The 26434-nt window shown below is 39.9% G+C and overlaps 1 protein-coding gene across 2 annotated transcripts in view; it reads right to left on the bottom strand.

Annotated features, from left to right (window-relative positions):
• Positions 1-17731: 17731 nt before the first annotated feature.
• The window catches only part of NOD1 (nucleotide binding oligomerization domain containing 1), a 58666-nt gene continuing 49963 nt past the window's right edge, over positions 17732-26434 (bottom strand). For both annotated transcript variants that reach the window (XM_075212417.1, XM_075212416.1), the window contains 3 exons: positions 25915-25998; positions 21026-21109; positions 17732-19856 (listed from right to left, as the gene is read on the bottom strand). In XM_075212417.1, coding sequence (XP_075068518.1) covers positions 19775-19856; positions 21026-21109; positions 25915-25998 — 250 coding nt within the window. In that variant the 3' untranslated portion in view covers positions 17732-19774. The remainder of the gene's footprint in view (positions 19857-21025; positions 21110-25914; positions 25999-26434) is intronic.

Genomic DNA, 26434 nt, shown 5'->3' with positions numbered 1-26434 from the left:
TCTTTCATATGCTAAATTGTATTGATGTCATACAAGCATTCGACAGAGAGCTGACTTCTTTAAAGTGATGGGATCAATCGAGCTGTCAAAAGAGTTATAGAATCTATTTTAAATGTACATGTGAGTGAATTCCCTCATGCAGATGTTCCATGTTTTAGCACACAGCTGTCACCTTTAAAGGGACATTATATAAAAATGTTTAATCAGCTGTGAAAGTTACAAAGAAGCCTCATCATCTGGAACTGCTTTATAGCTATAGCAGCCGTACTATATAGAGAAACCACCGCTCTCAATTTGCAGAAAGTAGTCACAAATACCAGGGGGTAAATGTATGAATCTCCGGATTCTTCATCTCCGGCGTGTTCAGCCTCTTCAGCGCTTAAATTTAAAGCGGCGCTGCATTGTTCCCTATACAAGGCAGCGCCGCTTTAAATTTAAGCGCTGAAGAGGCTGAACACGCCGGAGATGAAGAATCCGGAGATTCATACATTTACCCCCAGATATGCATTGTCTTTAATCAGAGAAGTGCTGGTGTGTCTGCATCCCCTGGCGACTTTCACACAGTCCAGTGTTGCTGTGCAGGAGCCACTTGCATTTAACCTACAGCCCCTTGTGAAACTGGCTTGGATGTCCATAAACACTGCAGAGTAACTGGTTTTCCATTGGATCACATGGGGCAGGGAAAGAGAGTACAACCACTTTACATACAGCCCATTGCATTTTGTTGTTAAGTGGATAAACCCACTACATCGTGCATATTAAACATGCAAATTGGATGTAAAAAACGCTTTTTTTTTTTTTTTAAAGATATTGTTCATTTCATTATCTTGAAGTGTAAATGGTAATATGGTGTAACATCTGCTCAGTAATTTATGATTCTTCGTAAGTTTGCATCACTTAATAAGTATAGGCAAGCTCAAAAACTCAGGGATGAAAGGGTTAAGCCAAGAGTGTGTCCTTTTGTGCTGCAGGTTCTGATCAATAAAATCAAGACACCATAATGTTGCAGCTATGCAATTTTTTTAGAACATTCAGTTTTTTTATGTAGTAAATTCATTTTAATTTACGGGTAATCAATATCAGCCATTATGGTACGCAAAGTATGCTGTAATTAATGTGTTGTATACATGTGTTTGTTGAAAGTGAATGTTTCTCCTCCTACAGTGAAAGAAAGGAAAATCTGTACTGGACCCGTTTACCAATGTCATAAAATGTATCAAATGCCAGATTACTGTTGAGCTTATTTTTCTTTGCTACATCTTAAATGGTTCTTTTTTCGTAAAACACTTTTTAATTCAACACAAGTTTAAATACTTTGTAAAACAGCTTGGTTGGATTGGCAGCCACCTGTAGTTATGTTTTCTACTTTAGAGGGGTTGGGTTATTCCCATAGTAAAAAAAAAAAAGTAGTCATGCAACAGCTTAAATCAAAATAATTTCACAATAATAGGTCATCATGTGAGTCTTGCTAGCAATTGTTTTACTGTTTGTTCTGTCAGCAAGATTATTTATTATCCCTGCACACTGCTGACGAACTCTGAAGGCTTAGGAAGAACACAAAACTATTTTATTCTGCAGAAAAAAAGATAGGTATAGAAGTATCAGGAACAGTTTCCTCGAGCTCAGATAATAACATAGGTATGGAAACATGTATTGGAAATACCTTGTCCGTTTTCTGCAGAATACATAGTAAACAGGGCTTTCTTGAGACCTACAGGCAATGTCATACATGTTTTTGGAACATTAGTATTAGTGACAGGTTACTTAATATGAAAAGCATGTTACAGCTAACGAATAGTTTTGTCAAAATACACAAAACTAATGACTCAACCTCTTTAAAGCACTGTGTAATATTTATTGTTACTTCTAGATATATTTTCTATACATATACCTGGAGCAACATGGAACATCATGGTACATTACTATAATGTTGGATGCATTGTACACATTGTTACACCTCAGGACAAGGCGACAACAAACAAACAGCATACCCTCTGCAACCAGCCACATCCCCAAACACTAGACCAGGAGGTAAATGTATCAAGCTGAGAGTTTGTCGGCGGGTTTGAAAAGTGGAGATGTTGCGTATAGCAACCAATCAGATTCTAGCTATCATTTTGTAGAATGTACTAAATAAATGATTGGTTTTTCAAACCCGCTGGGAAAACTCTCAGCTTGATCCAGTTACCCCTAGGTCTCCTTTTGTTACAGAAATACTGTTCTCTCCCGTGTATTCTGGGTTTCTCAGAATTCCATTTTTTTGTCCCAAGAAAACTATAACTCAATACAATTTTTTAAAGAAACATTAGTGGAAACACACTACTTCCAAGAGAAATGAAGTGATATTTATTGTTTAGACTAAAGAAGCATTATCTGACCTGGATGTTCTGCTTTTCTTATGAAAACAATGAACCTGTGACTCCTCCCTTATTGCTGGATGTGGCTGGTATGCATACTGGGGATTAAGCTAAGGAGCCATAATTTGTCTGTCTTGGTGCACAAAGTCTTACCATGATTATCAAGGTGCTCAGATAAATTAGATTCTGCTCTGTTTTAATAAGACAACATATTTTGAAGCAGAGCATGTAAAGGCTGTACCTTGATTGATGTATTTGCTTTCAATAAGGAATGCATCAAATCAAGGATTAGGCTGAATACAAAAGGTTTTTCACAAAACTACAATTCAGCTGAATCCTTCAGATTTGGACAACAGTCCTGATTTCCTGAAATGTTCTTTTTCTGGACACAGATTAGTTTGTTGTATGATTTGGGCTTCTGCTTTATTTTACTATGCAAAGTAGGATTAAGTCCAATATTTAGCAACTTTTGTTTGTTAAAGGTTTTAGATTTCAGATGAATCTTACAATAAGGGTTCGGTACATCTTTACTTATTATTCCTTTATAGCTGAGATGGTTCATCTATATATGTCACCTTTTCTTTACTGCTCATTCTGAGTAAGCCAAGAGCTCATTTTTTCTAGGATGTTTTCTTTATATAACGGACATATGATGGCTCATCGTGGCTTAATATTCATACTAATAAAAATAAACTATCACTTCAAAAGATTGACCTTTGTATGTAACTGTTAAATTATTGTACTGATTTATAAAAAAGTATTGCAGAATAGTGCAAAAGAATTGTGTCAAAGACAGGATTCTTATTTCGGTGTGTGAAATTAACTTAATAAAATACTGTGATTTTGCGCCGGTTACGTGCCGGAGTTTTCAGTTTCTAAAATACCGGTGTCGTCGTAATCATTCAACCAAGTGAAGTCATTGCCCTTGTTGTCACGTATGATATCGAGGTACTTACAAGCTCCAAAATAAAAACCTTGATAAGTCTATAGTAACAGGGTTAAACTTCTAGCCGTCACACATCGCAAATAGGGCAGAGTAGTGCGAGATCCTCAACTGCTAGAACCGCTGCGCGAATGTTCACCTTTGGCAGCCCCTTTTCCGACAAACTTGTAACTTTCCACAGTACTCTGTTGCCCCCATGACTTTACTCATATGCAGGGCCGGATTAACCATAGGGCTAACTGGGCTACAGCCCAGGGGCCTATGGCATCCAGGCAGGGCCTGATTAAGGGTTCCAGCCACCCCAGGCTAACACACCGGTTGCCGCCCCCCCGCGCGCCTCCTGCCCCCTGCCTCAGCCAATACCTATATTTATATATATATATATATATGCACACAATTGTAAAGTATTACTTAATACATAAAAACACACAGGCCCTGATTCATTAAGGAGAGGAAAAATTGTAACTTTGCACATGGGCAAAACCATGTTGCATTGGAGAGGGATGTAAATTAAAATGCGGGGACAGGTTTATAGTTAGGGTAGAGCATGTCCTAGATCAACTTTAAATTGCAGTGTAAACATAAAGCTAACAAGTATTTGTGTGCTACATGAAAAAACAGCTAGTATTTAACTTTATGTGCAAAATAATAAACTAATATGTATCCCTTGCATTATAACATGGTTTTGTCCAGTTGAAAACTTACTTTTTTTTTTTTTTAATTACTTACATTCATCAATCAGGCCCACATTAGTTTGAAAACACATTAAAATGTCACTAAAGTAAAAATCCATATTCAAAGTTAAACAGGATGCGCTGTTCTCTCTTACCTGATCTTGCAGTGTAGACTACCTGATGTTCTCTCTTGTTCTTGAAGTGTTGTTTGTGGTCAGTTGGCTTCTGGAACATTGGGGTCCTGTACTGAAAATGTGCAAAAATGCAAAATGTTAAACCCTGAATGATTCAAACACAACACTCCATTATGACCAAATAAAACAACCCCTTACTACAGGCATATACAGTGCTTTTTTTTGTAAAAAAAAAAAAAGGTGCCGGAACTCACGTCTTATTAATCTTTTATGAAAAAAAAAAAAAAATTATATTATATATATATATATATATATACACACACATAAATTTACTCCCTTCCTTGCCCCTCACACACTTGACAATTGTAAAATAAAAATAATAACTCCTACCTCCTCCTGGTTGGCTGGCAAGGCTGCAGTCCAGATGACTGATGGAGTAAACGCAGGATATCTAGAGGGGAGGCCCCATATGTTAATTTAATAAAACAAACATAACAACTGGACATCACTCACCTGTTACACACTGACATGTCCCTGCTGCGGCTGCCTACCAACTTTTATCACATATGGCCGCTAGCTATTTTCACCCCTATTCTGCACCCTGGTTTTTTTGTGGCCATCTCTTTCCACCTCCCTCCTTTTTCTGTAGCCCTCTTTCTGCTCCCCTTCTTTATTCTGTAGCCCTCTTTCTGCTGCCCCTTTATTCTGTAGCCCTCTTTCTGCTGCCCCTTTATTCTGTAGCCCTCTTTCTGCTGCCCCTTTATTCTGTAGCCCTTTTTCTGCAGCCTCTTTCTGCTCCCCTTTTATTCTGTAGCCTTCTTTCTGCTCCCCCTCTATTCTGTAGCCTTCTTTCTGCTCCCCTTTTATTCTGTAGCCTTCTTTCTGCTCCCCCTCTATTCTGTAGCCTTCTTTCTGCTCCCCCTCTATTCTGTAGCCTTTTTTCTGCTCCCCCTCTATTCTGTAGCCTTCTTTCTGCTCGCCCTCTATTCTGTAGCCTTCTTTCTGCTCGCCCTTTGTTTTTCTGTAGCCCTCTTCTACTTTCGCCCCTTCCCACTTTCTGTAGTCAGTATTACTTACCTTCTTTGCATACTTCTTTTCACTCTTCTTAATTCGATCGCTGCTCTTCCCGCTGCCCTGCTTCCAGCCGACGGAAGCAGGACACACACACACACACACAGATGCGGTGCTGCACTGTAGCAGCACCGCAGAGAAAAAAAAAAAGTAAAAAAAAAAAAAAAGTAAAAAAAAAAAAAAAGGTGCCGGAACGCCGTTCCCAGCGTTCAATGGGAAAAAAAGCACTGGGCATATATAGATAATAAAATATATATGAAAATGATTTATAATCATATACTAACATCTACCAACCCCTGACAGTCAATTGACAATTAACCCCCCAGCCCTTAGCCAATTTATAATCTTTGTGCCCCCTGCAGCTTATTACACCCCCCCCCCCCCCCCCCCCGAGTCATGATCTCACCTCTGGCCCCCATATAGAGAAAAATATTTATCCCCCTGCAGCTTACCCCCCTGCGTCATGATATGTGCCACCGCCCCACCCATAGAGAATAATAAGTAAAGCCACTGAGCCTATTATCCCACCCCCAGTCATGATCTTTGCCACTGCCCCCCATTAATTATTTTTTGCCTAAAAACACCAGTGCCAGTCCCCCCCCCCCCCACACATTGTGCCTGAAAATGCCAGGTTCTCCCCCCCCATATTGTGCCTGAAAGTGCTCTCCTGCCCCCTCCCCATATTGTGCCTGAAAAATGCTCTCCTGCCCCCCCCCCCCCATATTGTGGCTGAAAATGCTCTCCTGCCCCCCCTATATTATGGCTGAAAATGTTCTCCTGCCCCCCCCCCCCCCCCCCTATATTGTGCCTGAAAATGCTCCCTGGTCAGCCATTCACTCAAAGTTTTTCTTACCTGCCTGTGAAATCCTCTTCTGTTCTTCTCCGTCGTCCGGTGGTGTTTGTTCTGTCACTGCGGGCGCGGTCTGTCTGATTAGTGTGGTCTCGTGAGATGTTAACATCTCACGTGACCACACTGAACAGCGCACCGCGGCCGCTAATCACAAGCGGTCATCTGCCGTCTTCAGCATACCTTAGCCTGTCTATTGAGTCATAGGCGGACTTCATACACACGCGGCGGACCACATTATTTAACAATTTCTCGGGGGCGGGGTGGGGGGGCCTTTGGGAGAGGTTGAATTGAAAAAAAAATAAATAATTTTTTTCTATTACCCAGCGCTGCTGCGCCCCCCCCGACCCGGCGCCCCAGGCTGCAGCCTGGTCAGCCTGTTGGCTGATCAGGCCCTGCATCCAGGGGGCCCTTGAAAGTGCTCAGCAGCAGTATTAATCGGTCGGGGTGGGGGCGCCCCCGGCGTGATCAGTGCTGCTGAGCACTTTTACTGCGGTCCTTCCCCGGCACGCTGTAGTCTCCTTACTGAGGAAATCTCGTGAGTGTCACTCTCACGAGATGTCCTCAGTAAATAGCGTACAGCGCGCCGGAGAAGGAGGTAAGTGCCGGGGGGGGGGGGCTCACGGGGGAATGGAGGCCCCCTTAGCCCAGGGGCCTCCATTCCCTTAATCCGGCCCTGCTTATATGTAATAGCTTGTCTTTATTTTTAAATTAATCATTACAAAAACAGATCTGAGCAACGTCTATGATCAAGATTTATGCTATAGCGGCAGCCTATGACACTGTTTGCCAAAAATAAATCCTAATAAAAAGTGAAATCCAAACTACCCCTTTTTTACTTCTCTAGTTTGCATCTAATTTGAGAAATCTACAATAATAGCCCTACAATAATAGCCCTACAATTCAAAATAACAAACGGTGGTATTATTATTACGTCATGCTGCTTGTGATCTCCATTTTATTAATATCTTTTTAGAGATAGGGCTTTCTGAACTGTACATGGTACTTTAGATTTGGTGACCTATGAAGTGGCCATGTAGCCTCTTTATTCCTATACAAGCAAGTATTCTACTGGCTTTCTCCACTGCTTACTTACCTTCATATCCTCTGAAACTATAACCCCACCGTCCCTTTCATCTGTTGCTGTTGACATTATCACAATCCGTTCTGTATTCTGCTTCCAGATATTTGTGTCCCACATGCATTATTTCACATTTTGATGTATTACACTTAAAATTTCACACTTTAATCCACTACTCTATTTTCTCTAAATAAGTATGCATTTGTTTTATCCCCCTTATCAACCCTGTTACAAATCTCCAAAAAGACATACCTTCACTTGTAGACCACAAGTAATATCAGTAATGAGCATACTTCTCATACACTGCCTGCAGGCAGAAGCCCAAGTGCTTTGTCTGTGTGTCACTGGAGGAATGAAGGGAAAGCCGGCTGGTAGCCACAAATACAATTTATTGTGAAAAAAAATATTTTTTCACGTTCATAGACATACACATGCAACTCGTCTTGAGACAAATAATAAAACACAGCATATGCCTATAGCTACAGCCATCACACTTAATATCACACAGAGTGCAGTTGTTATAAAATAAGGAACATTAGGCGGTACGTGTTTTTATATATACATATTAGTCAGGATCAGATTACATCGGTTAAGTATCACGAGTAACACATGCAATATTAATCATGTACACAGGAAGACTGTTTGGTAAGTCAGCAAACACTCTTCAGGCAGCTGTTTCACAACAGAACAGAATCTTGCCAGATTACAAAAATCAGTATTGCCAAAACAACAGACTTCCTTTTTTCATTTATTTCAATAAATAAATAAAAGTAATGTCAGACAGAGGCTGTGTCCTAAGGTAAATATGCACCGATGCCAAGTATGTTGAAATGTCTCATCATGTTAATGATAAGTCTGCAGATTATCTATCCCTTGAAAATATTTTTAATGACAACTGAATACAAATTTAATGATGGCTTTAATTACGCTATATCCCTGAAATAATCAATGTCTTTATACTTATCACGCTGTCTGTTTTGCAGATTTAAAAAACGGTCAAAAAAAAGACACAATCCATAAATGTGTTCTTGATGTATGTAACCAAGGTGACTTACTACTCACTATATACTACTGAGGGCACACAATATAGCAAGAAAGAATACTGTAAAAAAAAATGCATTCCCCAAAGTATATAAACAAATATTAATTAGCAACATTTATTGGACATTCATTTTAATACAATGTGGTGGCTCTGTAGTACGTACAAATATCATAGTTGCACAACATAGATGCAATATCTGTCTTGTAGACGGCAGGTGCAAATAACTTGGAGAAAGCTAGCGCAGATGCTGCCAATACTGAGCCGGATCCCAAGATGTATACGGCTCTGCGTAAGTTTGTGGCTTTCTGCCTCCCCCCCAGTATCCTCTCCATAGGCAAACCAAGGGGGGGGGCTTCCTAGTGCCTGGAAACCCCCCTCCAAGCCTGGGGCACTGTATAATTGAGGTGGCTGGACCCTGCCCCCGCTACACACGGCTCTGCTTGAAAAGAGAGAGCTACATGCACCTAACAGTAGTGTACGTATCATTGCCCATGTATATTATGGGGATAGGAAGAGTTGGAGAGCAGCCGAGCACTGTCTAAAATTATAGCCACGCCCCCATGCATGCTTGTCACACCCACTGGTGGCGTGGTGTGGAAACCCTCCTCTACGAATCCTGCGTTTGCCCCTGCTCTCCTCCTCAGTATCCTCCCCTGCTTGACACTGCACCTGACACATGCAGGTTCAGACTTGTGTGCCGGCAACTATTGTGGCAGGGGGGACCTTGCACTACCGCCTGCAGGATCTACCAGCTCTAACATTGGTAACAGTGTACAGTTTTCCTCCTGCATTCTTCCCAACTGATTTATGTAGGACAGTGCTGAGATTAGTGGCTTGTCCTGCTGAAACAGTCAGGACTTTTGTGTGACCTGTTGGGAGGTATGGTCCACTCACCGAATCAAGTGTATTCCATGCGCACTTGTGGCTTTGCGGGGTTGTTTTCCAGGCAGGGTAGAAGAGTTTGGAGTGGCCTAGCTCTTCAAAAGCGCTAGGCAGGACCCTGGGTTTGTAGGCATGTTATGATACATGCAACCTGATATAGAGCACATAGATGCATTGAGATACATCAATCATCATCATCTCAAAACATGCACTTATGGAGGTGCAAAAATGCCTCTAAAAGTTGTTTTTTATAGCTATGTGTAGTCCAAAAAAAGGACACATTTCAAAGGGGCGTGATTAAATTGCTTCAGTGTGCCCATGATCGCCCTGGCCTGCCTTGCAAAGTTGCACTTACGTGCAACTCTGCGTTCCTCTTTAGAGTGTTAGGGTTCTGTTCAAAACCAATTCCTTAATTACAGCCATGGAGCCAGACACGCGATTAAAACATTTTAAACTGTTTATTGCAGAAAAGTATAGTCCAGGGTAGGCAAAATAAACCGTAAACAGTTCAGGCTGAACGGAACAATGGATTTCCAGATCTTGGCAAACAACAGGTAAATAATAATGAAATGCAGCAAATAACTTAACTGAAACCAGGAACACATGAGCAGGCAGGTAATCCAGGAACAGAGACACATGAGCAGGCTAGGAACTTCAATGACTCCAGCAAAGGATTCAGGAATAAGCAGGTATATATAGGCCACAGACAGGTGTGGATGATTAACTAGAAGTGCAAGTTAACCCCTGATAGCAGGAAAGGCCAATCAGCAGCACCTCTGGAGGATCACAGGTACTGCAGGTAATATGCACACAGGGTAAAATGCACACAAAGAAACAAGGCAGATCATAACATAGAGGACTTTAGCCTTTTTAGCTATTGTTCACACTTCTTGTCAGGATTCACTAGAATAAATGGGATCCTTCTGTTCTGCCTGGGATTGATGGCACTTCATCCAGAGGCGCGGAATCTAACAGAGTGGAAGGTTTTCACTAGAGGTTCCCGCATGGGAAATTGGGCTTGGCAGCTTCCACCCTCCAGGTCGCGGCCCTCTAGGGGAGTTCCCAGTGAGCAGCGATAGAGAACCTAGTATAGAGAAGAATGTAGGCACTAGATAGCCAGAAAAGAGTGGGATTACTGAGTGATGCTCAGTGATAGTCCACAGAGAGAGAGTAGGTGATTTGCAGCAGCACAGTTGGAGAGATGACAATGATGTACTGCAGGAGTTACTACTGAGTGGAGCAGGTAATAGGTGAGTTGCAGCAATACACTTGGCGAGATGGTAGCGATGATCTGCAGTAGTTACCACTAACGAGTGGAGCAGGTAATAGATGAGTTACAGCAATACACTTGGAGAGATGGTAGCGATGATCTGCAGTAGTTACCACTAACGAGTGGAGCAGGCAATAGATGATTGCAGCAGCAGAGTGCATGAGCTGCTTCCAGGCCAGGAGTCTGATGAGAAGAACCAGCACTAAGAGGAGCCTTATAAATGAGAGGTAACCAATGGATGAGCGGGACTGGTGAACACTGGTGAGATGATTACCTGCGCATGTGCAGAGCTGATTGCCGGTCTGACAGCCAGGGAAGAAGCATGGAATGAGGACTGAATGATATTCAGGTTACTGGGTGCCAGCCGTGGGTGAGCGGCGTGTGACACTTCTTAACAATAGCAGGGCCTGATTATTCTAAAGGCTGACTAGGCTGTAGCCTAAGGCGTGAAGCTTTTGCTGAGGGTGCAACATTTTGGGGGATGCAAAGGGAGAGGTAAACTGAAATTCATTTTAGAATATAAGAGAATAGTTGTTCTCCAAAAGTAAAAGGAAAACATGAAAGAAAAATGTCGTAAGGTTTTAATCTTGACATATTCCCATGTCTGAAGACAAGGAGTCATCCCTGGGCAGGCGCTTGAGGAAAATCGAGTAGGAGTGACAGCCCCCTCCACCTTCACATATTCACACCCAGTAGTGCTCATTCATACCTCTGTTCTGCTATACAGTTCTGATTTTAATGAAAGCAAAATAAATGACAAAGATGGCCATGACCCTTTTAAAAATTAGAGCTGAGTTTCGAAAACACAGGAACATAAACATTGGGGGAGCGATTAAAGAAGACTGATTTTAAATTAAGGACTAGTTCATTTTTACCTACAGCATATTAGCCTAGGGCAGTCTTAACCCTTAATCAGGCGCTGAATAATAGTATTTTTGAATCTTTACTTTCACATTATATTGAAACAATTTCATGCAATCCTGGGAGCTCAGGGAGCTGCGAGCTGAAATCCAGCGAGATATTACCGTAATAACGGTAATATTTTTTGAGTGCGGGATTTTCGGCGATCCCGCCGTCAATTGAATATGCCCCTTATAATAGGTGATTTTTATAGCTCCTTTATAAAGCTAATTACCCTAGGAATGGTGCACCTACACATTATAACAAGTAGAAATATCCAAAGAGAGCAAAGATGTGTATATGGGGCACTCCAGAAATCAGATAAAAAATATGTCAAACTTTATTAATATACATCAATATATAATGTACATTAAAGTTTGACATATTTTGTATCTGATTTCCGGAGTGCCCCTTATACAGTTACTCCGACTCCTCTACCAATGACTAATAAAGACCATGACATCGTCCAACTTAACCAAATTTTATTGTATTTTTTCTATTTGTGAAAGCAAATTGTTCACATCTCACAGAACTGCACCAAAACTGATATAAGTTGTTTACCCAATCTTGAAATCAGGAATTTTCTCCTGCCATGGTGACCTTGATTAACACCAGTACATTGACAACATATTGGAATACAAACTTGCCCAGGTGAATTTTTCGGGAGGAACATCTGGATGAATTCCCCTACAGCTAACAAAAAGCTTAAGACATTCGCAAAACAAGTGCCAATAAGATCCAAACATATTCCCACATTTAGGACAGTTAAAAGTATTTCTCCTTTCATGTTATGTTTTGTGAGAGGTGTAGGAAGTACAATTGTATTTGTTGGAAGCTTATACAGGATGTAGCCTCTCAAGCCCATCCCACCATAAAGTCCCACTCCTCATCTGTTACCTGGTCAATATCTGGTCTGGTATCTGTAAAACAACTTTCTTGCTATCTCAGTTGCTAAAAAATCTTTGAATGATTATTAGAATATAATTGACCAATTAAAGTAACCGCCAAACTTATTTCATATCTTTTCCTTTCCCATGTTGGCCAGCTCCCCGAATGTCCCACTATTCCAAATAGTTGTATTCTGGGTTTATACCTTCCCCACCCATAGTTTTATGCACCCTATTTCAAACCTCCACAATTTGTCAAAAAAGTGACATCATGGTCCTTGATATTTTTCCTCCTAGTAGGGTCTGTAGAGGAGTGTGCCTGAAGCACATCTCCTCACTCAGGAAATGCTGCAACGTTCTCCCTGGTAAATCTTCAACCTAATCCTTCAGGTATGCTGACTGTGCAGCCAATAATGTGGCTTTGGTTCTATAAAGTGTCTTCATTTTGATTCTCGTCCTGTTTTTCCCCCGGTCTTGAGAGGAAACATATTTGTTGGTTATTAGAAAAACGTGCCCAGGGGCATGCTGTAAATGGTGTAAGTTAGGCTGTAGTATTATTTTAATTAAGGTTACTCTTCATTTCATGGTAAGGATCAATATTAAGAAAGACGTAATTTGTCACATTATTAGTTATCCTGATCCCAAGATATTTACATTTTTGTGTTCACTGCAGAGGGTGCTGTGTCGTTCCTCCCTCCTTGGTATCTCCTGATTTATAGGAACAATGTTGGATTTAGACCAATTAAGGCCAGCAAAGTGGCCAAAGCCATAAATGACTCATAACAGTTTATTGAGAATTTCCTGCATCTGCCAAAGAAGAGCATCATGTCATTGGCATGTAATGAGTGATAGTATCAACATTTTCAACCACCGTGAGTCCAGGTATTTGGGTGTGATATAATTATTAATGCAAGGGGTTCTATAGCTAAAGCAAACAGGGCAATAGAGAACAGGAAACTTTCCTTAGTTCCCCAAACTAAAAGGACATGAAGCATACACGTTAACACATATCAGAACATAACCGTTTCCCCACTGAATAAACTTGGGACATATCCACAAAAACCCTTCATGACTTCCCACAAATACTCCTGTTCAATCGGTCAAAGGCCTTAGCGGAATCAAGAGACACCACCTCATCATCCGAGTCCTGTGACATCTACAAGTGTATATATAGACATCTGAGGTTGGAAGTTGTGGTGGCCAATATAGCTAGAATTTTAATCTGATGAGAAAAAACTTTGCTAATATTTTGTATGTAGCTAATAAGGACATAGGCCAGTAGGATTCGGAGTAAAGTAAATCCTTACACGTATTAGAAAAACAATAATTAATGTTTCCGACATGGAAGGAGGCAATATTTCCCCAGACACTAATTTAACAAACTTGTCAAACAGAAAAAGGAGAAGTGACTACTTGTTTTTATACAAACTTGTCAAACGGTTTGGGAATAAACACTTCTAAATTTGCATTTTATTATTAGAAAATTAGATGATTGCTGCATCTATTTCCTCTCTTGTGATAGATTACATGGGTCAGATAAGCCTGGAGTATCTTGACATCACTAACAGCTGTTGATGAGAGTATTCCATCTGGGAAGTGAATAGTTATCTATAATCATTATAAAAATGAAGCAGTTCTGTCACACAAGAAATGCTTAGTGCCATCATCATCCAATATGGCAGGGACAGTCCTGATTGATATTTCAACCCTAGCCAAGTAGACCATAAAACTGCCTCTCTTATCTCCTTGGACATATTGAGCATGCTTGGTGACAAGCAATCTACTTTGGATTTATCAAGGAGGCATTTGGCTCAACTATTCTGAGCTCTCAAACAACTTTTTCAGTTCTTTATTATGTGAATAGAAGTATACACTCTAAACTGTGACAGAATTGTTCAAGTTTGATGTCTTTTTTTTCCTGGAAAAATATCTTAAGACCTGTTACTCAGGTGATAACAGTACCCTTAATTAATGCTTTGAAAGCATCCCAAAGGATGGGTGGTTTTCACAGTTTGTACATTAGTAGAATATTCTTTCCACATTGCTCCCATCTCCCACTCCTCTCCCATAATAGATAACCAGAAGGCATTGAGTTTCCAAAATCGATTAACTTTGACACTCAATCCGGCTCCTCACAAAGGAGAGTGATTTAATATACCTGTAGACTCTTACTCCACCTGTAGTAAATGTAAAGACAAATTAATGTGTAGAAGACAAGAGTCAAGTCAATTCTGGATATTGTATGGTCTGCAATGGAGTGGTAGGAATATTGATCTGAAACCATCAGCCAGTCCCATGTCAGATATTAATCTGCCAAACATAGTAGTCCTCATACCAACAGGAACTGAGGATTGGTTCCACCTATCCAAATATGCGTTTCTAATATTATTAAAGTCTCCCATGCAGATTACTGTAATGATCCGCGGCTTGCTTCCCTCAGCCTCGTCCCGGCTGTCATAGCAACAGCCGGCATGTCACGTCCGGTTTCCGGACCATCACCATGGCAACAGTCAGGACACTTTCTAAGCAGCGCCGCATCCCGGCAACATTGGGCAGCCAGGTGCATGCACAGTTAGTAAAATAATAGCCTGCGGGCTAATTAATCTATTTAATAAGGAAGCCCCTGGAGGTACTTTGCAGGCAGGGCTATGATTGGCTACATTCTGTATTTAAGGCAGGGAGGGCTTAGCCTCCCAGCCGGTTATAGAGTCTCTTTAGGAATTGCTGACCTGCTGTGTTTACTACCTGGCATATGCTGCTGATAATCTGGATTGACCCATCGTTGTGACCTCTTGCTTGTAATTGGACCTTGCCTGTTTTCTGATTGCCCTGCCCTTTGGACCCGTTTCTTGGACTCTCCTGTTTGCTGCCAGCTCTGATCTTATTGCCCATCTCAGACCTTCCTATCTGCTATGGACTCTCTGACCTCGGCCCGCCTTCCGACTACCTGCTACCATCTGGATACCCTCCAAATTCCATCGGCTGTGGTGTTGCTCATAAACTTACACTACATTAAAGTTAAGTCCTGGGGGCAGCCGAGTACCTGTGAGCATATCAAGCTCTATGGGAAAATTGGCTGCTATAGGTGAAGACCTCTACTTCCAGTTCTGCAAGTTTATAACAGGAACCGCCAGGATAACAATTACTAGTGTGTCCTGTCTTTATTATCAGTTATTGTAGCCAGTATGCGTTTCCTTCTAGTTCTGCACAAAACATAGTTGCTACATTTGATATTGGGAAGTCACCACCGTCCACCTTTATCTGTTACCGGTCAGAGATTAAAGCTACACAATCTTTTGTTAGTGATCATTGGTCCAGGTTGTTGTCCACACTGCAGTTATAACTTTTAGAAGACCCTTGGTTCAAGACTTCCAGTCAATAACATTTTTGGGATAAGCAGTGCTAGCTCCTTTTTTACCTTGATGTCTGACGATAGTAATCTTTTAGGCATTCTGCAAGAGAACGAGTCGGTACTCTTAGGCATATTCAGTCTGTTAGCTGTTTAATGTTGTGCTGGGTCATCTTGCATAGTAGCTTTCCTTCGCACATCTGCCAGGTGACATCTTGCGCTAACTGGCAACTCAGGGGCCACAAACCATTCCCAAATATTACCTAACACAATGCAATTGTTACCCAAAGCCATAGTCTAAATGAACAGCAGCTAGATTAGCGGTTGTGCATCCCTACACCATCAGCCAATTCAACCAGGATAAAGAGCTTCTGGCCAGAGGAACCCAGAATTTAATATTGATTAAAGGTTCAGTGCCCTAAAATCCAGTCACTGGTCTTTTGTTGAGGAGGATCTCAAATTATGCTCTCTCTACACTGTGTAACTCTGGGACAGCAAACTTACTTCACTGACCCCAACAGCTATAAGAGCTTTTAGAGTTAGGTTTAAGGCTTCATCTTGTAACTGGGTATCCACCATGCAGAAGGGTCTGGAGAAGGTTGGCTGCAATATTCACTTCCTAGAAGGGCAGCCATTTATTTATTATGAACTTTTATTTGTATATTGCTTACACATTAAGCAGCATATTACAGAGAATATTTAATATTTCACATAAGTCCTTAACCAAGTGAAGTTAGGTACAATCTATATTACCGACCACATACATACAGTAGGATACTTTTTTCCCTCTGTCAATTAACCTAAGAGTATGTCTTGGGAGTGTGGGAGGAAACGGGAGACCCCAGTGGAACCCACACAAACACAGGGAAAACATACAAACTCAAAACAGATAGGTCCCTGGTCTGAATATAACCCATGACCTCAGTCCTGTGAGGCAGCAATGCTGAAAACAAATTACATATAATGACATGAAACAGAAGATACAAATGGCTCTGCCCAAATGAGCTTCCAATATACGAGGTGTGGGGTACACTTGATACATAAGGTAGTGGAAAACTGCTGGAAGGGGAAGTATGCGGTAAGCCAGTAGCATTAGCTGCTGTTATTGGCAACTTGTATTTCTCTGAATTATAAAGACCAGTTTCATTTCAATCTGAATACTGATCTAAGGCTGGTATAAAATGCACAAGCAAATCTGCAGAAACCTGACTCTCTTTGATGTTCCCTGTACAGAAAGAAAGGATGATCATTCTGATATGTTACTGATAACTCCTCTCAATCCAATGTTGCTCTAGTTTAATTAACATTACTGAAATTCTGCCCCAGTAATTCAGGAAAAGAGTGACATACATATAACTACATGAGCATGAAAAGCATGAGAAAAATGTTATGAAACAAGATATTTCTGTTGTTGTACAAGAAAAGCTTTGAAGGCCCAAGATAGACCTGCATGCCACCAACTGGACAACCGTTGATTGATTTATGGGGGTAATTGTTTTTAATAAATATATAATTCAGGTTACAATTTTAACAGTATGCGTATCCAACATTTGATACATTACAACCAACATGAAAAAAAATGAAATCGTTGTAAATAGAAAAAACCCTGGGATGGGCTAAAAGAGGCGGCAAAATAGGGTCGTCTCAACTGGGGTACTGGAGAGTCAGAGTTCAGAGTAGTAGAGCTCTGTATTCTGTAGGTTCTTTCAAATTGACATAAGATAGGTTTCTGAAATAAGCTCTGTGTTTAAAAGAGGAAATGACCTCCTCAATCTCCAGGACATGACTGCCTCCAGTCACTTGTACAAGGGGAATGTTGTGTCATTGATGTAGCACTATTTAGGTCAGGCCTGGCCAACCTGTGGCTCTTCAGGTGTTGTTAAACTACAAGTCCCATCATGCTCTGCCAGCTATCGGATTGCTATCTACTGGCAGAGCATGCTGGGGCTTTGGTTTCACAACACCTGGAGAACCAAAGGTCGGTCAGACCTGATTTAGGTGGTGGATTTGTGACTAGTTCTTGTCAGTGGCAGATCCAGGGGGGGGGCGATCGGGGTGATCGCCCCCCCTAGCAGACACTTGCTGCCGACGGCTGCACAGTATGTGCAGGTCCGTCCAGCCGTGACAGGCAGGGACAGTGTGCTGCCCGGCTGCTCTGACTGTGTTTAAAACACAATCAGAGCAGCCGGGCAGCACACTGTCCCTGCCTGTCACGGCTGGACGGACCTGCACATAGTGTGCAGCCGTCAGCAGCCTAAGATGTTAGAAAGGGGCGGGGCCTAAATCCCCCCCCCCCCCCCTATCTCGCCCCGTGTACAGCATTTTTCTAGATCCGCCCCTGGTTCTTGTACTGAATTATGGGGATGACATTCAGATGAAAAAGGGAGAAGGCAGGGTCATCATTATCATCATCATTTATTTATATAGCGCCAACATATTCCGTAGCGCTTTACAATTGGGGACAAACATAGTAAACTAAAACAAACTGGGTAAAACAGACAAAGAGGTGAGAAAGCCCTGTTCCCAAACTTACAATCTATGGGACTGACTATATCTTCTCCCAAAGTCGATAGCACCACCATTTGAGAAGAAATGAACCTCTGTCATCAAACAAACAAGCAAGACACTCTGAAATATAGATTTCAAAATAACAGTTCCATAAGCACTTGGTAGTTTAACAATAGACTAACACTATTATTGAAAATATAAATACATTAAATTTTAAATTGTACCTATCACCAGAAATTCAAAAGTTATGTATTAAACATGTTATTTTCCAATGCATTTTCCATTTCGTTATGTAAATGACTATTGTTCTAATCCCCTCTATTCTCCGATGACCTCAGTGGTACATTTCTCCAAGTCTAAGAAATGTTTGGTGTCATGTTCGATACACACAAATAAATGTAAATATAGGTTAAAAGACAACTTTAAAATAACAAATTTATTGTTATAAAAAATATTGCAGTATGTAAGAAGAAGAATTATCATGAATAAATAATACAAATGTATATATTTAGTACAAAATTTGAAACTGGTATAAAAACTGGCATATACAAAATATTATGCTATGTACAACAAATAATATGACAATACTCTATATTTTCATTATTTACATACATTTTTTATATTTTGCTATAATACTCATGTTTAACTTGACAAGGGTAGCACAAACGTTTGCTATTTTTGTCTCTTCAATGTAACCATCTATGCCTTATTCATGAAATAAAATCAGAGTATTCTGAAAAACTTACAGCAATCTCTATAAAGAAAGAAGGCTTTATAAAGTTAGTGAGGCTAATAATGTTTGAGATTGAAAAAGCAATTTATCAGATGCAGAACCGTCACCTTTACGCTTCATATATGAAAATAATTTTCTTGGACTATGGGTCCACTTAAACACACGCTAATTCGCCTATGTCAAAATAGAAATATACCTGCGATATGATTTTTTAAGCTGTGTACAGACTGGTGTTAAAAGTCTGCTTCTAATATGTGTTTCTAATGCAAGTTCAGTGCAGGTAAACAGCTGTGAAAATAAAAATTGTGCGTTTAAGTTGAATTACACATGTACTAACACATATAGATGCAAAACAAACACATATTAAACACATACATGAACAAAATGTGGTTTCTATTCATTTTTACTTGCATTTTAAAATGCAATAAAAAACATATTGCAAACAGCTCTGCACATGTAGCATAAAAATATCTTGTATTTAAACGGTCTCTTTAGTTAAATGCACTTTCGTGGAATCATTTTGAACTCACCTTCCCTTTTTAAATTATCCAATTTACTAACACCAGAAGAATTACAATTTAAAGGCGTCTTATATTATGAATACATGCCATAGCTTTTGATGATTCTTACTAGTTAGTGCTTGATAGATTGAGATTCCCATTTTATTTTATTCTCGACTTCTCAATAATGCACTTTCATTTTTCCTTTGATAGAAAGTAACCATCGACTAGTGTTTTGTCCTTCACATATAACGCCCTTCACCTATAAACTTCAATCTGGTTCTTTCTACATAGAAACAATAGAAGCATTATCATAGAATAGTGTTGGCTAACCTGTGACACTCCAGGTGTTGTGAAACGACAACTCCCAGCATGCTTTGCCAATATATAGCAGCTTATTGCTGGAAGGGTATGCTGGGACTTGTAGTTTCACAACACCTGGAGTGTCACAGGTTAGCCAACACTGTCATACACCGTGACATTGCCATTTGCAGTATGTTGTCTGGGATGTCAGTAATATCAGCAAAGTGTAATAATTATACAGTGGTCCTCAACTTTTCATCACGTTGAAGCTGATGCATTAGGAATCTCCAGTACTATTGATTTGTAGTGCTGAAGATCCTCGAGTTTCTTTGAAAAGGTTCACTCTTGTCAGGGATAAGTGGGTTTCCTTGTAAACTGAAAAAAGGTACATGTGGAAAATTTATAGTAAATAATATTTCTGTAGTCAAATGAAAATACTGTATATGGGCAACTTTTAAAAGTTCCACTCGGTGCCAATTCAGTCAGTAAGGTAAATACATCTTCTATTAATGGAGTCAAATGTTAAATATATAAACAGATATTAATAAAAAAATAAAATGTTATATAATCCATTCCATACATATTAGTGTATATTTTTGGTGGGTACCTGAACTGTACATCTTTGGGCACAATTAGCACATCATTACAGTTGAGAATCTATCTAAAGCTTCTAAACCTGGCTGATCACAATAAATAATGTGATTTCATCTGGGGGAATCCAACCCCTTTAATAGTACATATTGTTTAAAGGCCTGGGGGTGGCGTGTTAAAAGTAATGTTTTATTATAATGTATGCATTATATACTGCGTGATCTGTGTTATGTACTGTGTTCACTTATTGCTCAGTTTTCAGTATTTTATGTACTTATACATTTTACAAACAGGTCCCAACATTCCAGGATCCAGACAAGAATCAAATACCAGATTGTGAAAGCTGCAGTAACAGGAAGGTGAGAGCAACACTGTTTTAATACATAATATGTTATGTCTAAAGGTGCAGCCACACCCCATGTTGGTCATGCCCCCAACATTATGTGGTCACAGCCTCTTCGCTGTCTGGCGGCACACAACCCTTTTTCTACCTCATCTGAGGCAGGAGGACCTACAAAGTTGCTGTACTGGGGGCCCAAAATCGTCTTGACAGCCCTGAGTATCGCTGCATGACCATGATGCCAAATAATCATCCTGTCGAAATCAATAGGACCATTAGCAAGCATGTTGGCAAGTGTAGTTGGAAGCTGCCAGTTGGATATTGACCTGTGTTTTCAGTTATCAATCATACTAACAAGTTCCAGTGATGCTGGAAGAGATCTGCGCCTTTGTCTTTCCTCCTTGTCCAATTTGGCTACCTGTGTAAATGGCCAAACTGAAGAGTGTTCCTGGCAGGACTGCGACTTGCCAGTCCCAAAAACCAACCAGAGTTTAATGCTCTACAACAGGAGGGCATTTGTCTGTTGACATTTTCACAATTAGCTTTATGTAAGCTTTAATATTTCCATTCAAAGTAGGTGTCTGTAATACATAGTCCACAGTTTAATTCTTACCAAATCTCCTCCACATCCATGTTTTGGTCCAGGGCATCTGCCAAGAGGTTGGCTCCACGGTTCGTTATGCAATTCTGTACTAGCCTGCAAGGGACAGAAAACGATCATGTAATATGTCCAGTGGGGAAAAGCAAGTAACCATGACAATTAATAAAATGTAATTGTGTGGTTTAAACACATGGATTAATCATTTTATAGGCAGACGAAAGAATTGATAGAGCCACATAGCCCAGTCCCAACATGGCTTCAGAAGAAAAGAACTACACCTCCCAGACTCCCTTACTGCCAAAGACGATTCCATAAGGAGGGGGTGTGGCAAAGGGGCTGAGGAGATTTCCCAGTGAGAAGAGAAGAGAAGACATCAGTGAGAGAGGGGGAGATTTGAATCAGAGTAATGTGTCTTTGGAACGGTCTGTAAAGACCCACTGCCTCGATAATCTGAATGAAATCTCTGCTCATTTGCATAGAAAAAACACCAAAATGAATCTCCCCCATTGTGTGAAAACTAGAGATGCTCAGGCTCAGTTTCCCGAGAACTGAACACACCCGAACTTAGCAGATTCGAGTACCGAGTCGAGCCAGCTTGGTACTTTTGCGCGCCCTCGGAATTGAAAACGAGGCAAGACGTCATTGTTACATCGTGGGATCTCACGAGTTTTGGATTCTATAGGTACTGCCCTCCAAGGCAATCCAGCGCCATTTCACAGAGGGACACAGAAGGGGTAGCGCAGTTATTGGCAGTCTCTAGTGCAGTTGGGCAGCATCATAGGTAGAAAAGAAAGAGGAGGGGTAGCAGTGTTCTTCAAAGTCTCCAGTGACATTCAGAAGAGCTCCATTGCCAATTGTCATTGCTGAAATAGAAATAATAGGTCTGACAGGCTTGGTCTTCTAAATCTGCAGTCTTTGTTTGAAAGTGTATGAAAATAATATTGTGACCAGTGAGGTGGTCAAAATTGACTGCAAATGACTTGAAATTAGTGTTATTGAGGTTAATAATAATGTAGGGGGGGAAAAGGCAAAAAATGTGATTTTAGCAAAAAAATAAAAAATAAATAAATAATTAATAAAATCGGGATCCAAAACCAACACACGCAAGGGCGGTTTTGCCAAAATCAAAACCAAAAGTTAGTCCAGATCCAAAACCAGAACACGGGGGTCAGTGAACATCTCTAGTGAAAACCAGTCAGCTAGAAGAGAGCAGAGATATTGGAGAAGTCGGTGAGTTACCTCCTCTTAAAGATTGAAGATAATGGTACTGAGCGGAAGCAAGCAAGTAGATATGTAGAGTATATGAAAAAACACAAAGAAATCGAGTGAGGGCTGACAACTTAGTAGCCTCACAGCAATCTCTGTCTCCAACCTAAGACTAAGTGACGCTAATTGAGAAGGAACAATAAACATACACTGGCTTATAGTAGAAAAAGCTGCCACAGAAATTAGCACATTATGTGATTCAGAAAAGTTATCTGAGGTACCTAAAGGTAGAGGCATTTCCTGTTATATTTATAAACTTTTATTGCCTGAAACAATGAGATAACACTGTATTTTGTGAATTGCTATGTCGCCCCAAAAAATATTTGGAGAAAAAAACCCCAAAAAAAACAAACTATAAAAAGCAGTTAGCCATTTTGAAAGCAAAGTCACGAACGTGCTCCCAGCTTCCATGACTTTTGGGTGTTTACTGTATGGGATTACATACGATTCCAGCGCTCAATCTTTCTCTTACCTATAACACTGGTTATAGATTTGCCAAATCGCCCCCAAACAGCACACACACACACACACACACACACCTAGGTTCTACCACCACCATTGAACAAAGGCAATTGGACCCTAATATACTGTCCCATACTGGCACACCATGCTCCTGGTTACACACGTTAGCAAGGCCCACACCAACAATCAAAGGGTTAACACTTGAACACTTACACAAATGTAAAACCAAGTACACACTAGGCTTGTTAGTCGAATGTATTAAAATTCCACACCAGCATTCAAAGGGTTAATATGGTCAAGTGATATCCTTCATAACAGGTTAATGGATTTGTTAGAGTATCAAGGACAAGACTTATTACATTTTTAGGATTTAATATACAAAGGTATGGGGCATTTAGATATAAAAAGAAACCGATAACAATTGACATAAATATAAAAACAGTTATAAAAACAAATTGGATGAACAATAATCTGTAGGCCTGGGCCAGGCAGAAGAGATGGACAGTCCTTCAATTAGATTGAACCACAAGAGCTGACAATTTGTCTCTTTACACACAGGCTTTTTAAGTCAACTGAAATGGGATGGCATTCAGAAGGGCAGTGTTTATGCTAATGTGGGTGAGGAAATGTCTCTAAGGTGTCAACTATGGTTTGCTCAAAAATATTTGAAAAGGTTTGAACTTTTACTTTTCTCAGATATATCCCAGAGACTTAACTCCCACTTCAATAATCCAGTCATATCCTCCCACACATTTACATACCAAATATGATGGCATTACAACAATATCAGGGGGTAAATGTATCATACTCCGGTTTCTTCAACTCGCGGGAGTTCGGCGAGATGACAGCTAAAATTTAAAGCGGCGCTGCCTTGTAAAGGGAAACTTGGGAGTATGATACATTTACCCCCAAATCTCAATCCGAAAGACATGTGACTACTGCTGTTCTCTATACAGTTGGTATTTATACATTACAACCCTTGTGTGGTTTTTACCCCTGAGTACGGAGAAGCAGCCTGATTTCCCAAAATATGAAATATGAAGGCATGTTCTTTGAAGTTCATAATTCTATATACCTGCATAGATAGCCTTCCTGTTTTGCATTTGTCTGCAAGGTTCTCACCTAGCCTACAGCTTTGTCTAATTTACACTTGGTGGTTACTTTGTTTTTACCCTGCCTTATTAGACATCTCCTCTAAATAGGAAATACAGGATCAATGCAATGAATGGCTGTGATCTGCATATCTTAAGATAGATGCTGAAAATGGGCTGGGCTAATTGATCAAATGTTTTAAACAAAAAAAAAAACTTTTATCCTAGGGGAAATTATGTTTGGAATTAGTGGCGCTATATAAATAAATAACTGATGATGATTTTCTATTTATCAATTTAATATTTTATTTGAGGCCCTGACATTTAATATTATATTTAGGCCCTCATCCTGACAATCATAAACATGCCTAAGTGGCTTCTGCATCAGCTTTAGTGATTTGTCATTTAAGCTATTTGGAGTACAGACAAATCACTAAATCTCTCGCTGGTGCTAGTGATCTCGGACATTACCGGATTGTCAAGAGACAAGGTTGGAGTGGAGGCACTGAAGAGATCGGTATCATCACATTATACACACATGCACCTTTCCCTTAGAGCTGGGAAAGGGGGTGTTGTACTTGGACTTTGCATCTGTGCCAAAATATTGTACTTTTTCTCTCTTTTTATCCTATTGTGTTTTACACCATTGCGGCTAATGCAGTCCATAAATTCCATTCCATTACTATATGTTTGTTTTATATTGAACTGTTAAAAAAAATCTACGTGTGTCACAACAGATACAATGCAATCAGCTGTAGATGCCAAAATCAATAATCATCTTCAGCCGAAAATGTTTAATTCAAAACTGATCATATTGAAACGGACTGAAGTGTGTGGGGTGTAATCATGCAAGAAAAGTCCAACAATTTTGCAACTATCCTACATTGTGCTTCAAGTAAACGAGACACATTACTGGAAAAGGGCAAATCAAAATTACAATGTGTGTGACAAAGGCACTTGATTTTTGATGATAAATCTAGTTAAAATAGGATCAATTGTAAAAAATATTATTTATTAATAATATTAATATTATTTAGTATTATTATTAACATTTATATAGTGGCAGCATATTCCATAGTGCTTAATGTGTGTGTAATATATATTACATATACATACATATATATATACACACACATTTATATATATATATATATATATATATATATATATATGTGTGTGTATATATGTGTGTGTGTATATATATATATGTGTATATATATATATATATATATATATATATATATATATATATATATATATATATATATATATATATATATATATATATATACACATATACACACATATATATATATATATATATATATATATATATATATATATATATATATATATATATATATATATATATACACATATATATATATACATATATATATACATATACATATATATACATATATATACATATACATATATATACATACATACATACACACACATTATACATGAATAAACACACACACGTTTCTTTGAAAACAGAACAAAATGGTGTGGGTTATAATTTAGGACAGCCCCACTTGGGCCAATTAGTCTTAAATCAGGAACAAATTCAGTGAGCAATTTGGCCACAGAAGTTCTATCTGAACAACATTTATTTACTAGAAAGATTCCAAGCATGTGCAGCAGTGGTGACTGTTTGTACATCAAACAATTTTAAATGAGACACATTGATCAGACATTTAGAGACTATGTCCAACAGGAATTTGAAGGGAGCAACTTCATATTGACAGTGTCAGCATTTTTATGTGGCTATTTTAAGAGCAGAGGTAGAGAAGGCTGATTACACCAAGTCTAGGCCTCAGGGGTGGGCTGGCCCAGGGGGCAGCGCCCCCCCGGGCCGCTCGGTCAGACCGCTACTCGAACCGGGGGGGTAGGCTGGCCGGCCGCCCCCCGGATGCAAAATACTGCGCTTTCCCCCGCGGCCGCATCTGATGCACAGGCGGCCGCATCACATGACAGGGGATGCGGCCGCGTCACCAATGACGCGGCCGCATTCCTTTTCATGGCTTCCCTCTCCCAGCCCGCGCCTGCTAGGCCTATTGTTATTTAATATCTCACCAAAGGTGTCGAAGGGTCTTGTTCACTTTCAGCATTTCAGCAAACCTCTCGGCTACCTCATCAGAGAGCTTGTTTTCTGTCATCCTACAAGAGGGATAAGAAGTTCCGCTCAAAATCAGCTTAGCACACATACAAGTTGTTCCTACATAAGCAGCAACATAGTACTAACTATAGATTCCATAACAAAATGAAATATAATGAAACTATAGGTATTTTCTTTCATACCGTTAAGAGACAACACAAGGCCTTAACCAGAAATCCTGATCAATGAAAATAATATATGTTTTTCTTAAAATCACTGTACTGTCTTTATACTAGTAAGCTTCAGTAGGTGAAAAAACTGCCAACTTTAGCCAAAATGGGAAAGGCCATAAGCATTATAAATGTCCATTCAAATTCAGTGTACATCCACAATTTGATCATCATCTTGGAGTATGGGTAGGGAGTCTCCCAAATCTCTCACTAGTGTCCGTACATTAAGGATTGCTATGCAAATTTGCGCTGTATTTGCTCTGCAAGT

This window comes from Mixophyes fleayi, chromosome 5 (assembly GCF_038048845.1).
Source record: "Mixophyes fleayi isolate aMixFle1 chromosome 5, aMixFle1.hap1, whole genome shotgun sequence".
NCBI classification, from domain to species: domain Eukaryota; kingdom Metazoa; phylum Chordata; class Amphibia; order Anura; family Limnodynastidae; genus Mixophyes; species Mixophyes fleayi.
Note: the sequence above shows the minus strand (reverse complement) of the source record. Positions and strands in the feature narration are given on the sequence as shown.